The 15,432-nt window shown below is 51.7% G+C and overlaps 1 protein-coding gene across 1 annotated transcript in view; it reads right to left on the minus strand.

Annotated features, from left to right (window-relative positions):
• LOC105929276 (transformation/transcription domain-associated protein) overlaps nt 1-15,432 on the minus strand; it is a 76,767-nt gene that overhangs the window by 45,754 nt on the left and 15,581 nt on the right. The window contains exons 15-34 of the mRNA XM_036132049.1: nt 14,698-15,034; nt 14,490-14,587; nt 13,473-13,667; nt 13,210-13,401; nt 12,964-13,129; nt 12,634-12,890; nt 11,304-11,504; nt 10,113-10,264; nt 9,708-9,907; nt 9,395-9,612; nt 9,124-9,321; nt 6,943-7,203; nt 6,711-6,872; nt 6,535-6,631; nt 6,331-6,452; nt 4,524-4,694; nt 3,631-3,699; nt 1,929-2,048; nt 1,717-1,836; nt 71-235 (exon numbers count right to left, since the gene is read on the minus strand). Of these exons, the coding sequence (XP_035987942.1) occupies nt 71-235; nt 1,717-1,836; nt 1,929-2,048; nt 3,631-3,699; nt 4,524-4,694; nt 6,331-6,452; nt 6,535-6,631; nt 6,711-6,872; nt 6,943-7,203; nt 9,124-9,321; nt 9,395-9,612; nt 9,708-9,907; nt 10,113-10,264; nt 11,304-11,504; nt 12,634-12,890; nt 12,964-13,129; nt 13,210-13,401; nt 13,473-13,667; nt 14,490-14,587; nt 14,698-15,034 (3,501 nt within the window). The remainder of the gene's footprint in view (nt 1-70; nt 236-1,716; nt 1,837-1,928; nt 2,049-3,630; nt 3,700-4,523; nt 4,695-6,330; nt 6,453-6,534; nt 6,632-6,710; nt 6,873-6,942; nt 7,204-9,123; nt 9,322-9,394; nt 9,613-9,707; nt 9,908-10,112; nt 10,265-11,303; nt 11,505-12,633; nt 12,891-12,963; nt 13,130-13,209; nt 13,402-13,472; nt 13,668-14,489; nt 14,588-14,697; nt 15,035-15,432) is intronic.

Below are 15,432 nucleotides of genomic sequence, written 5' to 3' on the forward strand. Positions count from 1 at the left end.
CTCTGAAGGCCAGACGTGGCAGCACAGGCGCCGCCCGCAGGAACAACGGCGCCAACATGGCGCCTCCTACCTTAATGGCCTGGAACTGCAGGTCCAGCCTGGCTGTGGTGGTGGAGGGGGAGCCGGGGCGAACGGTAGCCGCAGTACCGGCGGGGACCAGCAGGGGCACGAAGCGGTTGGGGTTGGAGGCCAAAACGTCTCTGAGGGGCTTTGCATCTTTGTGCTTGAGGAAACTCTGCAGACAGGAAGGCAGCGTTATGAAGCTAACAGCCGCTAACAGCCGCTAACAGCCGCTAACGGCCGCCGACAGCCGCTGACAGCCGCTGACAGCCGCTAACGGCCGCTGACAGCCGCTAACGGCCACCGACAGCCGCTGACGGCCGCTAACAGCCGCTAACAGCCGCTAACGGCCGCTGACAGCCGCTAACAGCCGCTAACGGCCGCTGACAGCCGCTAACAGCCGCTGACAGCCGCTGACAACCGCTAACAGCCGCTGACGGCCGCTAACAGCCGCTAACAGCCGCTGACGGCCGCTAACAGCCGCTAACAGCCGCTAACGGCCGCTGACAGCCGCTAACAGCCGCTAACAGCCGCTGACGGCCGCTAACAGCCGCTAACAGCCGCTAACGGCCGCTGACAGCCGCTGACAGCCGCTAACGGCCGCTGACAGCCGCTAACAGCCGCTAACAGCTAACAGCCGCTGACAGCCGCTAACAGTCGCTAACAGCTAACAGCCGCTGACAGCCGCTAACAGTCGCTAACAGCCGCTGACAGCCGCTAACAGCCGCTAACGGCCGCTGACAGCCGCTAACAGCCGCTAACGGCCGCTGACAGCCGCTAACAGCCGCTGACAGCCGCTGACAACCGCTAACAGCCGCTGACGGCCGCTAACAGCCGCTAACAGCCGCTGACGGCCGCTAACAGCCGCTAACAGCCGCTAACGGCCGCTGACAGCCGCTAACAGCCGCTAACAGCCGCTGACGGCCGCTAACAGCCGCTAACAGCCGCTAACGGCCGCTGACAGCCGCTGACAGCCGCTAACGGCCGCTGACAGCCGCTAACAGCCGCTAACAGCTAACAGCCGCTGACAGCCGCTAACAGTCGCTAACAGCTAACAGCCGCTGACAGCCGCTAACAGTCGCTAACAGCCGCTGACAGCCGCTAACAGCCGCTAACAGTCGCTGACAGCCGCTGACAGCCGCTGACAGCCGCTAACAGTCGCTAACAGCCGCTGACGGCCGCTGACAGCCGCTGACAGCCGCTAACAGCTAACAGCCGCTGACAGCCGCTAACAGTCGCTAACAGCTAACAGCCGCTGACAGCCGCTAACAGTCGCTAACAGCCGCTGACAGCCGCTAACAGCCGCTAACAGTCGCTGACAGCCGCTGACAGCCGCTGACAGCCGCTAACAGCCGCTAACGGCCGCTGACAGCCGCTGACAGCCGCTAACGGCCGCTGACAGCCGCTAACAGCCGCTAACAGCTAACAGCCGCTGACAGCCGCTAACAGTCGCTAACAGCTAACAGCCGCTGACAGCCGCTAACAGTCGCTAACAGCCGCTGACAGCCGCTAACAGCCGCTAACAGCCGCTGACGGCCGCTGACAGCCGCTGACGGCCGCTAACGGCCGCTGACGGCCGCTAACGGCCGCTAACGGCCGCTAACGGCCGCTAACAGTGAAACGTTAAAGGAAGAGAGTACGGCTGAGGTCGCTGACCATGAACATGCGGCTCCACTGCGGGTCGTTGAGCGTCGCCTCCATCATGAATAACTCCACCGTCTGGGACGGGTGGCGCGTCAGGAACTTGATCAGAGGCTCTCTGAAGGGGCTGCCAGCCTGCAGCACACAGGTAAAGAGCAGCTAAGCTTCATCAGGTGTTCATCTGCCAGCAGACCCGACGCAACGATCACAGAGACGGCTGGACCTACCTCGATCAGCATGGCCCGCTCCGTCTTCATGACCACCTCCAGCAGAGGTTTGACCAGCGTCTGAGGAGCAGCCGGGATCAGATGGAAGAGGTTGATGATGGCCGAACAGATCTTCATCTCCTGCAGAAACCCAGAACCAGAACCGGGATGAGACCAGGGAGCCAATCAGGGAGCAGCAAATACACAGGCCTGATGACATCACTGGAAAGACGAGGATGAAGCTCAGCCAAACTCCTGAAGATGCCGTCTGCAGGAACGTCGCATAAGTATTCACACCCCAGAACCTTCCAGCGTCTCAGATTAGTCACAGCTGCTGGAGGAACCGGACCCGCTTCAGAACCGCTGCTTCGTTACGGAGCATCAGCAGGAACAGGACAGACGGGTCAGGGAGGAGGAGAACGTCCATCCTGGTTCTGCTCATCAGCAGCGGGTCAGCTGGCTCCTCTGGTTCTGATCCGAACCTCCATCACTGCTGAACACCCTGATGCTAGAACTGCTGGAGGCAGAGGCCGACCCGGAGGAGGCGGTCCACCTGTGTCCGGTCCAGAACCAGAACCAGCGCTCCACAGTTCTGCCTTTGTTTGCCTTGCAGGGTCCGTCTTCTTCAGCGGGGATGGCAAACGGCCTAGTCAAAGTCCAGACCTGGAAACGCATGTTCTCCATCCAGCCTGACTCGGGTGGAGGTGTTTCACACAGAACCTGCTGCTGGAGCCGACCCAGACCGAACCGACCGTGCTGTTCCTGTCGGGTTCTACGCCGCTGGTCTGTCTCATAGAACCAGAACCAGAACCAGAACCTGCACGCTGAGGCCTGAGGGGTGTGAATAGTTTTGCATGTCAGCTTTTTATAAACCGTCTGAAGTGAGGAGCCAGAAGCGGAGAGCCGCAGCCTGCATGAGGGGAGCGGGTCCGATACCAGAACACACACAGGAACCACGCTGGTGGCGGTCCAATCACTGACAAACGGCACCGAGACACGTCTCACCTGAACACCTTCCAGCGCCGGCTGCACCAGGATGGAGAACACGGTCAGTCAGCAGAACATTCTGTCTCAGTCGGGTCCGTTTGGACCGTCTGGATCATGCCAGCGGCTCCAGGCGGACCAGACGAGACGAGCCGCTCAGGAAAAGAGCTGCCGGTACGAAACCCGGCTGCCAGCTGACGGATTTAATTAAAAAGCCACTAATTACAGAGAGTGAGGCTGTGGAGCGGCTCCTCCCCCCTCCCCCTCGTGTTGCTGTGCTTATCAGCGGCGGCTAATTGACTCGGTGACCCGGGCTCCGCTGTCGCTGCCAGCCTCGCTGTCACCCGACACAAAGACCACTATTTGGGGGGCAGCGGAGACAAAAGCCCAATTTGCATGTAATTAAGCGCGTGGGGATGAAGTGGTGGAAGGAGACGCGAGCGAAGGAGGCGTCGGCGAGGAGGAGCAGCCGTACTCTTCCTCCCCGTCACCTTTCCTCCGCCTTACAAGGTTATCTGTCGGCGAGATAATGAGGATGTGCGTGGCCGGCCCCCGCCTGCCGCCTAATTAATCACTGATTGAAATACGGCCCTCAGCTCATGGCAGGGCGGGGTGGGGGGGGCTAATCTGGTGCGGCGGGACAGAAGTGGGACAGAAGCGGACCGGCTGACGGCGGTGTGGACCGGGCCGGCGCCGCTGAGGTCATGAGGTCATGTGTCTCCCTGGAGGAGGTACTTACGCTGCCGTCGCTGCGCTGGCCCCCCTTGTGGGTTATCACCACCACTTCCATCCATTTACGAAGGTGTTGCTGAGGAGAGAAGGACACAATCAGTACCGTGTGGACTGGACTCTATGCAGAACCAGAACCAACCCTGCTGGCTCTGGTTCTGCAGAACCCGGGTCAGACTTACACCTGAGGACTGATTTTAGGATGTAGAGTTAAACCATTGAGCTATATAATACACTGGAGTGCTAATCACCGTCTGTTTGAACGAGTCGCTTTGAAGCCACCAGCCGCCATATTGGTACTCCCTATTTCCCTCCAGTAACTAGGGAATATGTGCGCTACAGCATCGAATAATGAGGATTTTCTCATGTTCAGGGGGGGCTTAAAACTTTTAAAATGTCAAATGTAATATACTTTCATGTTATATTCTAAAACTATCAAGTACTGAGAAAGTCATGTGCTGAAATCTTTTGCATTTTATTCATTTAAATATATATGTTTAACATTTATAAATATATAAATAACAATATACAAAAACATATATTTACATATATGTATACATATATATACATATATACATATACACATACTTATATATACATATATATTTAATATGAATAACATGTAAAATATTTCAGCACCTAATTTTCTAGTAGTTGATAGTGTTAGTACATCCACTGACTGTAGAATTACCTGTGAAACGTTTTCACACAGCCAGAAAACTGCTTGTTGTTGCAACCAAATCCTGTGGGATTCTAGGAGAGTAGGGAGGAGCAAGATGGCGGCCAGTGACTTCAGTTTTTCACCAAAATCAGCACTCCAGTGTATTATATAGCTCAGTGAGTTAAAGTCGATGCAGCTAAAGACCATTTCTCGTCTCCAGAGAAGAAGCGGGAGGTTCTCACCATCATCTGGTCACAGAACTTGTCGTTGAAGGAGTTGGGGAAGAGGCGCGTGACGGAGGTCAGGCGGTTGACCACGTTCAGCGTCAGGCTGCGGTAGTCCCCCAGCATCATCAGCAGGGGGCGCATGTGGGTGTGGATCTGGTCCACCTCGATGGTGGCGCCCTCCAGGAACTGCGGACACACAGCAACACACCGTCACCGATAGCGAGCTGATGGCGGGAGGGAACGATGGCGCCAAATCTATCGTCATCTCAGCGGCGAGAACAAACACTCCATCCTGTATCGATCTCGCCATGGCAACGCTCATTAGCGCCAGCGGTGCTCAGACGGAGGAATGGAGGGAGCAGGAAGGAGAGAAAGAAGAGAGAGAGGAATACAGAGAGAGAGAGAGAGAGAGAGAGAGAGAGAGAGAGAGAGAGAGAGAGAGAGAGAGGGGGGGGGGGACATGGATGGATGGAGGCTCAGGGACGGCGTGATGAAGAGGAGCAGCTCCACGTGAAGATGAAGAGGAACAGGAAGTGAGGTTTAACTCAAAGTGTCAGCCTGATCCACGGTTACAACGTTACAAAGGTCACGGCTGCTGATGGACGCCATGATGGAGGATCAAAGCGATGAAGCACAAATCTGTTAAATTAATTTGGTTTAATAATTAAATTAATTTGGTTTAAAAATTCAATTTAATTGGTTTAAAAATTAAGTTTAATTAATTTGGTTTAGAAATTAAATTCATTGGTTTAAAAAGTAAATTAATTTGGTTTAAAAATGTTATTAAATTGGTTTAAAAATTAAATTTAATTGGTTTAAAAATTAAGTTTAATTAATTTGGTTTAGAAATTAAATTCATTGGTTTAAAATTTAAATTAATTTGGTTTCAAATTTTAATTAATTTGGTTTACAGCGCTTTGGGTGGTCAGCATGACCGGAAAAGCGCTATATAAGTTCAGTCCATTTATCATTTATTTATTTAAAAATTAAATTAATTTGGTTTAAAAATTTTATTAATTTGGTTTAAAAAGTAAATTAATTTGGTTTAAAAATTTAATTAAATTGGTTTAGAAATTAAATTCATTGGTTTAAAAATTAAATTAATTTGGTTTCAAATTTTAATTAATTTGGTTTAAAAATTAAATTAATTTGGTTTAAAATTTTAATTAATTTGGTTTAAAAATGTAATTAAACTGTGTTAAAAATTAAACTGGTTTAAAAATTAAATTAAATGAATTTGGTTAAAAAATTTAATTAATTTGGTTTAAAAAGTAAATTAATTTGGTTTAAAAATTTAATTAAATTGGTTTAGAAATTAAATTCATTGGTTTAAAAATTAAATTAATTTGCTTTAAAATTTTAATTAATTTGGTTTACAAATTAAACTAATTTGGTTTAGAAATTAAATTCATTGGTTTAAAAGTTAATTAATTTGGTTTAAACTTTTTATTAAATTGGTTTAAATTTTTAATTTAATTAATTTGGTTTAAAAATTAAATTAGTTTAAAAACTACATTTAATTAATTTGGTTTAAACTTTTAATTAAATTGGTTTAAAAATTAAATAAAATTGGTTTAAAACTTAAATCTGAATCTGCATCCTATCCAGAACAGCAGATGCTGAACCACCCAGAGAAACACATAGAAACACAACCAGGCCTGACTAATCGCTGCCTGGTGTCATCAGAACCAGAACCACCGGCTCAGGGCTGCAGGAGCAGAACTGGGCCGGTGGTTCTGGTTCTGATGACGTCATCATTAACCCCCCCCCCCCCCCCCCCCCCCCCCCCCCCCGGACGTGTGGAAGCAGCCGCGGCTCTGACCTTCCTCATGCACGCCTCCCCCGCCTCCTGCAGCTCGTTGTTGGTGGAGTTGAGCGCCTTGAAGAGAGCGGCGATGATCTTCTCCCTGGACTGAGGGAGGTAGTTGCAGGCAGCCAGGGCGTCTGCAGACAGCAACATGTCAGCGTTAGCAGCGATTCAGCGCGTCCCCCCCCCCCCGGCGATGGAGGCTCTGCTCCTCCTTACTGAGGGCGGCGATGCGCAGCGGCACCAGCGAGGGGAGGCTCTTGTAGCAGGGCAGCTTCATCAGGGCGGCGTCCTCCGCCTCACACAGGTTCAGCAGCTGCAGGAGAGCAGAGAGAACGTTCAGAGGAGGAGCAGACGACCAGGAGGAGGAGGAGGAGGCGGCTGGAGCTGCAGACCTCCGTGTAGAAGACCTTGTGCTCCATGACGTTAAGGTCCATGGTGAAGAGGCGCGGCTGCAGGGTGGTGCAGAAGGTGTTGCCCTCCATCAGGCCTATCTGGGCGTTGGCAGGCTGGTGGCGGAGCAGGTGCTTCTTTGGAGGAACCATGTCCTGCAGAACCTGAGGAGAAGGTGGCGTTACTCCCTGCTGGCGCCTCCTGCTCCCTGAAGCCCCCCTGAGCCGCCCGTACCTCCTTGTGGGGCTCCATGATGACGGTGACGCTCTTGCCGGTGACCTGGGCCAGCACCTGCAGCGAGTGCATGGCCTGCTTCCTGACGGTGGAGTTGGGCGAGGTGACCTCCCGCACCAGGTCGTGGGTCACCATGTGGAAGGACTTATCCTGCGCCGCCAGCAGCTCCTCGCTCTTCTCCTCCTCCTTCAGGGGCGTGGCGCAGCGCACCAGCAGCTGCTCCAACGTGGTCTTGGCCATGGCCACCGCGCCGTTGGACACCTGTGGACCATGACACACCTGGATTTAGAAACCGCTGCTGTGGTTTACTGACGTTAGCAGGACTGAAGAGGATGCAGGAGGAGGCCTGCAGGTCAGGATGTGTCTGAAAAGTGCAGCTTTGCTTTGGGCCTCCAGAGAATCAGCCCAGGCTCTGCACAAAGTCAGACAGGTGACAACACAAAGCTCTACTCTGGACTAGGGCTGGGCCATAAATCGATTTAATGCATTAATTCAAATTTACAATTCTTTAAGATTTCAATTTTAGAAAATCTGGATTTTATTTTGCCAATACACTCATTGGGTTTCCATGAAGAGAACAGCATGTGATGCTGAATATATGTTTAGGCAAATATATTGTTAAATATATTTGACAATATATTTATATATATATATATATATATATATATATATATATGGTAACTTTTTTTACCATAATACAAGGTACTTCATTTACTTATTTACTTTTTTTTTTAACTTAGTTTGAAGTTCACATGTGCAGTGAAGCCTGTTCTTAGCTCAATGTGTAAAACCACTAGCAGCAAATGTTTTGTTATATCTTCATTGTTTATAATGGCACGGCTGCCATCTTGTTTTGCATGTTTCACAGCTTGTTTTTAGTTGTACTTTGAATTCAGGTCAACTCCCTGACGAAATGCTTGACATAAAAAGCAAGGTTTTAAAATAATTTCTTTAATTTCTTTTTTTTAAAAACAAAAAGGAGGAAAAAAAAAAATCGATTAATCGGATTTGGTATAATAAAATCTGAGATTTATTTTTTAATCCATATCGCCCAGCCCTACTCTGGAGCTACAGAACTGACCAGACGTAACGGGAGTCCAACGTCGGACCAGAACCACACGGGGCTTTAAACCCGACTTAAACGCAGGGCAAACCCAGCGGAGGCAAAGTGCAGCAGAGAACAACGGCTAACAGGCGGCTGGTGGCGGCAGCATCATGCTGTGGGACGATGGAGCAGAACCAGAACCAGAACCATCCTGCAGGAGAACCTGAGACTGAGGAGGAGGTTCTCCTTCCAGTAGAACTAGGGGTGGGCAAAATAATCGTCATGACGATGCATCGTGATTCTAATTTTCGCGATCTACTGCATCGATTCTTGACGGCAAGTATCGATTATTAATTTTAAAAAAATGAATAAATAAAATTGCATGAACGGTTGGCGAACATCAGCCAAAAACAAGTGGAATACAACTTCATTGGTTTAAAGGACCAGTAATCGGCACTGATTATCCTTATTTTGTTCCAAAAAAAAAAGTAAAAAACAAAGCAACTGGACTTGTTTTCCGTAGTTGAAGACGTCCTTATTTTGTTATTTTAAGTTTTATAAATCCTAAGCACTTTTTGTCAGTGTGTCCAGTCCAATAATAATAATATTTGTGTCCAGTAACAGTAATATGTGTTTTCATGGCAATACCTCCAAAAGTCATTTCAATAAATACAGCTATAGATGAATTCAGTTGCTTTCAGTTATGTATTAATTGAAGACACTATCCATACACAGCCAGTCAGCCTCTGGTAATGGCTGTAATTTTTTTCTAACAGTGTTCAGTGAAAATATCGCAATGCATCGCAATAATTCTAGTATCGTGATAGAATCGGATCGTGACTTCTTTGGCAGTACCCACCCCTAAGGAGAACCAGCCTGAACCTGCAGCCTGAGATGTTAGAACGGCCTAGTCAAAGCCCAGAGCTAAAGGTGAACCTGTGGAAGCCAGATGTTCACAGATGTTCTCCATCTGAGCTGCAGCCTGGAGACGTCTCTACTGAACATTGCCTGGCTGCAAAAAGCACGCCACACTTTTCAGATATGTGACGGTGAAAGGAGGAAAAGCTGTGGACCGGGTCGGTGCGGGTCAGAACCCAGAGAGGTTCTGGCAGCACCAGGACAGAAAATGCTCTCACCTCTCCTGTGAGGTCCATCATGACGAAGAGGAGGGCTTTGAGGAAGGTGAGCTGGTTCTGGAGGACCCAGATGAGCGGCAGCCTCTCCATCAGAAACTTGATGGACACCACGCCGCCCAGCTTGGCGTACCAGGCCTGCTCGTAGCAGCAGGCGCACAGACGCTCCACGATGTAGGAGAACAGGGGCAGCTGGCAGGCCTGGGGAGTCCAAGCAGCGCGTTAGAACCCAGAGAACCCAGAGAGGCGCAGCAGCAGAACCAGAGGAACCTACCCTCTCCTTGGAGCCCAGGATGATGCTGGCCACGTCAAAGATGACGGCCAGGGCCACTTCTCCGATCTTGCACAGCTCCTTCTCCTCGTAGGCCATGCAGATGGCGATGGCGTCGATGAGGACCAGCGGGTCCATGCCCTTAGAACCGTTCTCCTCGCTGTGGAACATGGCCGTGCTGGGCTGGCTGCCCAGCTGGTAACAGGGCAGCAGGAAGGGTCCTGCAGACAGAAGGCTGGGTTACAGTCTGCATGGATCTATAGATCTATAGAGCTACAGAGCTGCAGATCTATAGAGCTACAGAGCCGAGGCTCACCGCACTGCTGGGCCACCGCCACCATGGTGTAGTGGCGGATGAGGCTGGCGACGAAGGGCAGCGCGCTGGGCCTCAGGTCCTTGATCACCGCCGACATGAAGGCGCCCGTCAGCGCCTGCTCAAAGGTGCGGCGGGCCGGCGTGTCCTGGGCCTTGTAGCGGTGCGAGATGATGACGCTGGGGATCCACTTCTCAGCGAAGCTGCAGGCCACAAGGAGGAACCAGAGTTAGAGGAGCGGCCAGAAACCGCATTTTGTTAGCGCCGTTTAAAAGACATAAAGCGGCGCGCTGAGGACAATCTCACTGTAATCGTTTAAACTCATCTTTACTTTCCTTGCAGGGACAGAAAGACGTTAGAAAGACGATTGAAGGGAGACGGCGGTAAGAAGCAGGAAGCTGGGCTCACTTGGGATGAGACAGCAGCTGGTAGAGGGCGTGCTTGTTGTCCTCCAGGCTGGTCATGGCCACCAGGAAACACTTGATCACCTCCCAGGCCTGCCGTCTGTAGTACGGCTCCGTGTTGGCGCTCTTCAGGCAGTCCAGAGCCGTCTCTATGGCCTGAGGACGGAGAACCGAGAGAGGGTCAGCTGCAGGAGGAACGCTGCAGGAGGAACGCTGCAGGAGGAACGCTGCAGGAGGAACGCTGCAGGAAAAACGCTGCAGGAAAAACGCTGCAGGAGGAACGCTGCAGGAGGAACGCTGCAGGAGGAACGCGGCAGGAGGAACGCTGCAGAAGGAATGCTGCAGAAGGAACGCGGCTAAATTATTAATATGCAACAAAGAGAACAGAGCAGGACGGCCATCTCTATGTGGCCAGCCGGAACCTCAGAGGGAGAACTGGACCTGCTGTAAACTGGACCAGAACTTCCTCCCTGACTCGTCTGCTGGGTTCCCTGATGCTGGATGTTCTGAACCCAGAACCAGAACTAGAAGCGCTGCAGTGAGCCTCAGAGCAAACCAAACTAAAAATAAGTAAAACTTTCCTAAACTAGTGTATTTTCCTTATGAGCAGATAGATAAGACAATCTGCCAGTTCTTCTGCATGGTGTTATTTGAAGAGCAGGATGTGTAAGAAGAGCAGCGTTTTTGCAGTGTCAGCGTGACGGGGGGGTGGGGCGGGGGGGGGGGGGGGGGGGGGGGGGGGGGGGGGGGGGGGGGGGCTAGAGACGATATTAGTGATAAATATCTAGCTAAATGCAGATTTCCCTCTGTGGTTCCAGACCTCCTGGTTGTGGGAGACGTCCATGCAGACATCAGAACATGTGGGAATCCATCAGTTAAATGGTGAAAAGCATCATTTTCCTGCCAATTAACTAATGTGTTCTCCTTTGTTGGTATTTCCCACATGAACCTCTGGGGGGGGGGGGGGCAGCAAACAGAGAGCGGTCATTAGAGAGTAAATAACGGCGTCATGGCGGCCCTGCTGCTGCAGATTGATGATCACTGACTGCGGATGAGGAGGAGAAACAAGACATGAATTTAATTACCTGCAGGAGTCGCACATCTATCACCCCCCCCCCCCCCCCTCTGTGATCCATGACTCTCAGTGGGGAGGTGTAACGAGGAATAAAAAGCTCTTCTATAACGACCTGCTCACCTTCTCCATGGGCAGCTGGATGGACGCCTTGCAGTCGGTGAACTCCACCTTGATGCTGGGTCCCTGGACCTCCGTCACCACGTAGTGCAGCCGCTGGGACTCCTTCAGCATCTTCCTGTTGCTGCCCCCGAACTTCCCCAGCACCCGGTACGCCACGTGGGAGATGCTTTCAGCAGGATTACGCAGCGTCCGCCACAGGGCCTGGAGGACAGCAACACCAGCGTCAGTTCCTCGCCTCGCCTGGACTGGACTGACGCTCCACCAGCCTGGACCAGGTTTGACCAGACCGGTCCTGCAGAGGACACCTTTGGCCTACCAGACCGGTCTGGTGGTGTCTGGAGTCCAGACCAGAACAGACCAGCGGAGGACGGAGCTACGTGTGTCTCACAGCTCGCTGCCGTGATGGAAACGACGTTCAGGCCTCCTGGTTTTCTGCTCGGCTTCACGGCTACAGAACAGCTTTAGCAGCTCTTATGAACATAAGAGGAATAAATAAACCTAATTAATCATTTATTCCTTTTAACAGCAAAGCTGAAACCGGGTCTGTCCTGATCCGATCCAGCCGTTCAGCTCCAGGTCCAGATTGTCAGTTTCCTGGAGCAACTTTCATCATCCGGTTTGTTAAAAGATTTGGAATAAAACTTTAACTCAGAGACGACTTCTAATAATCACTTTAGGAACAGAGAAACAGATAAATGTCGTATATAAGGGTATTACAGCGGCTGTCTGGCAGCCAGTGCTGCAGCTGCACAAGCAGGATTCCTACAGCCGGTCTTTAAAACCGACCCGTACCAAAACCCGTCCGGTCTAACCCAGAACCAAAAAGCTTATTTAGCAGCAGATCCTTTGTGCTGTACCAGCTTTAAAGGAAATTATTTCACAGAGAGACTGTACTGGCTGCTGCAGTCAGTAAACGGAGCCGGACCAGAACCAGTGGTGAGCAGCTTAAACGGGTCACTGCCGAGCAGGACTGGGCTACATATCTAGATTATTAAAAATGAGGCTAAATGGTCTGTTACGTTATAATTTCACGTGTTCCAGCAGCTTGATTTTCATATTTATCTCCAGCAGTTTAACAGTTTTGGGATAAAGCTTTAACTCAGAGACGCCTTCTAATAATCACTTTAGGAAACAGATAAATGTGGTATATGGGGTTCTATATGGCCCAGCCCTCCTCCTCAGGCAGACTGCGTGACGCGTTTCCCAGCAGCGATCTAATGAAACACCTGTGCAGGTATCAGCTGCTCTAATCAACGTCTCACCTGCGCAGGTATCTGACATCAGGTCGTCTCACCTGTGCAGGTATCTGCTGCCCTGATCATCGTCTCACCTGCATGAGCTCGGCCCTGACGGGCTGGATGTGGTCGTAGAGGAAGTCGGGCTGCAGGTTGTCCACACACAGCTCCAGGGTGCGCAGGCCCTGGCTGACCAGCGTCTGGGAGCCGTTGAGGGCGGACACCAGGGGGTCCATCAGCATGGGCAGGTAGGGCAGCAGGGAGCTGAGGCGCACCGGCACCGTCAGGCACAGCTCCACGAACAGGTCCTTCATGTGCTGCTTGTGGAGGCCGCTCTGCAGCATGTTCAGACCTGAGAGGGAGGAGAACGTGTGATGAAGGAGCTGGACGCCTCCTGGTCTGCTGCAGGAGGGGGGGGGGGTTACCTTGCAGCAGGTTGGGGAGCAGAGGGAGGAACTCCTGGTAGAGCAGGTCGTGGCTGCCTCCCCCGATGGAGCGGAAGAGCGCCCGCAGCAGCAGGAAGTAGTTGTAGGGCTCCTTGGCCGACTGCGCCAGCTCCATGGAGCTGTTCACGATCTTATGGAGGTGTGGCTGAGGAGAAGCAGCAGACAGGCTCAGGGTGGGGGGGGGGGGGGGGGGGGGTGTCTGGTCCACGGTCAGGTGATAAATACCTTCAGCATCTGCTCGTTCTCAGCAGCAAACAGGGACACGGAGCCAAAGACCAGCTTGAAGAGCTTCAGGTAGAGGTTGGAGAGCTCCACGTTGGAGCCCATCTCCGGCAGCCGCTCCAGCAGGTACTCCACCAGGATGGTGGCGAACAGAGCCGAGGTGGACAGGTTGGCCAGGAACGAGTTGGCCACGATCTGAGGAGACGACGTGGGGTTAAAGCGTGACCGCGGCCCAGGAGGCCACGCCTCTATCCGTGTCCACGCACCTGCAGGGCGTAGTTCTTGGAGATGCGCTCCACCATGTACGGCACCGTGGTCTGAAAGATCTCCTTGAAGGTGAGCGGGTTCATCATGGTGAAGACCCCGGCGAAATGCTCCAGGACCTCCTTCTCCTCCTTCATGCGGACCGTCTGGCAGTTGGCCACCCTGATGTACGTCTGCTGGTTGTTGGCAACCTGGACCTGAGCGGGAGAAGCAGACACCTTCAGCTGGACTCACAACCACCAGCTTCACTACTGCGGATCAGCAGGTCAGCAGGTCAGAGACTGAGAGAGGAATCATGGAGACGACAGACGATGGAGACACACAGCCTGACACGCTGAGACTCTGATCAGGGGAAGACGTTATAGCAGGTCTGATGTCACGCTGCGCCCTGAATGGGTCCACAACTGCAGCTCTAAACCTCCCTCTGCCTTTTAGCTTAAATATGGTCAAAGAGTCTTTTTATTACTACAGAAGAATAGAAAGCCGCGTTATAGAGCTATAAACTGGACTCTGTACCACATTCGCATATTTGCATCATTGCATTTTTATCCAGCATTACAAATGCTGCTGAACTCTCAGTCTCTGGTTTTTAAGAAATACTGACCTGCACACTGATCGTACACCGTCTCTTTCTCCTGCATTGTTTACATTTTAATTGTTGTACTGTTAAATCACTGCTGCACTTTATCCTGTAATTTCTGTACACACTCTCTGCATACATAATGACAATAAAGTTGTCTAAGTCTAATTATTCAGTAAAATAACCTGGGTAACTGCTGCTGGTCAATTCTTTAACAGTTTAACTCTGTTTGTTTCCTGCAGCTGAGAGTCTGATCAGATCCTGTTTCTCAGAGCCAGCAGCTTCCATCCAGTCACTGACCTGCAGCTTCACTCCTCCTGGAGGACCACGGTCACACTGAGCATGCACGAGGCGACAGTGGAGAGGAAAACTCCCCTCTAACTCAGGACTAACAGCTGAAGCTGCATAATGTGGAGCCTTTGAAGCAGACTGCAGGTACCTGGTAGATGTCCAAGGCCTGCATGGCGTATTTCACCAGCTTGATGTAGATCTGCGTCTCCTTGGGCTGGAGCTGCTTGTTGGGGATGAACTGAGCTTCTGAACAACAACAAGAGGAACCCGGCGTTAGCAGACACTAAACACCAAACCTGTAACTACCTGTTTAAGGTATAATGTCACCAAAGCAGGTATAAAGCAGGTATAATTACCTCCAGGAGCTTTGCAGGAGGTGATGCCCCAGGTGATGGTCTTCACGCCGCACACCAAGGTCTTGACTAGACTGCGGCAGTCCGACACCTGGAACGTCTGCTTGTCCTCCTTCTCCCCGGGTCGGTCGAAGGGCGTGGCCGCCGGCGGGGCGGCAGAGGCCACGGGCGTCGGGGGGGCGGGTGGAGGAAGGGCAGGAGTGGTGGAGGGAGTGGGCGTGGCCGGCACCCCAGGTAACACACCTGGATCCACCATGCCCATCTCTGACTGAGGCTTGCACTTCTTGAAGATGGAGACGAGCTGGTAGCGCGCGATGGTGTGAAACTTTAGCACAAAGACCTGATGGAGGAGAAGAGAGGAGGATGAGAGGAGGAGAGAGAGGAGGAGGGGATGAGAGGATGAGGAGGAGGAGAGGAGGAGGAGGAGAGGATGAGGATGAGAAGAGGAGAGGAGGAGAGGAGGAGGAGGAGGAGAGAGAGGATGAGGAGGAGGAGAGGAGGAGAGGATGAGGAGGAGGAGGAGAAGAGAGGAGGATGAGAGGAGGAGAGAGGAGGGGAGGATGAGAGAGGAGGAGAGAGAGGAGGAGGAGAAGAGAGGATGAAAGGATGAGGAGGAGGAGAAGATGAGGAGGAGAAGATGATGAGAGGATGAGAGGATGAAGAGGATGAGGAGGAGGAGAAGATGAGGAGGATGAAAGGATGAGGAGGAGGAGAAGATGAGGAGGAGGAGATGATGAG

Source organism: Fundulus heteroclitus, unplaced genomic scaffold (genome assembly GCF_011125445.2).
Source record: "Fundulus heteroclitus isolate FHET01 unplaced genomic scaffold, MU-UCD_Fhet_4.1 scaffold_47, whole genome shotgun sequence".
In the NCBI taxonomy this organism is placed as follows: Eukaryota; Metazoa; Chordata; class Actinopteri; order Cyprinodontiformes; family Fundulidae; genus Fundulus; species Fundulus heteroclitus.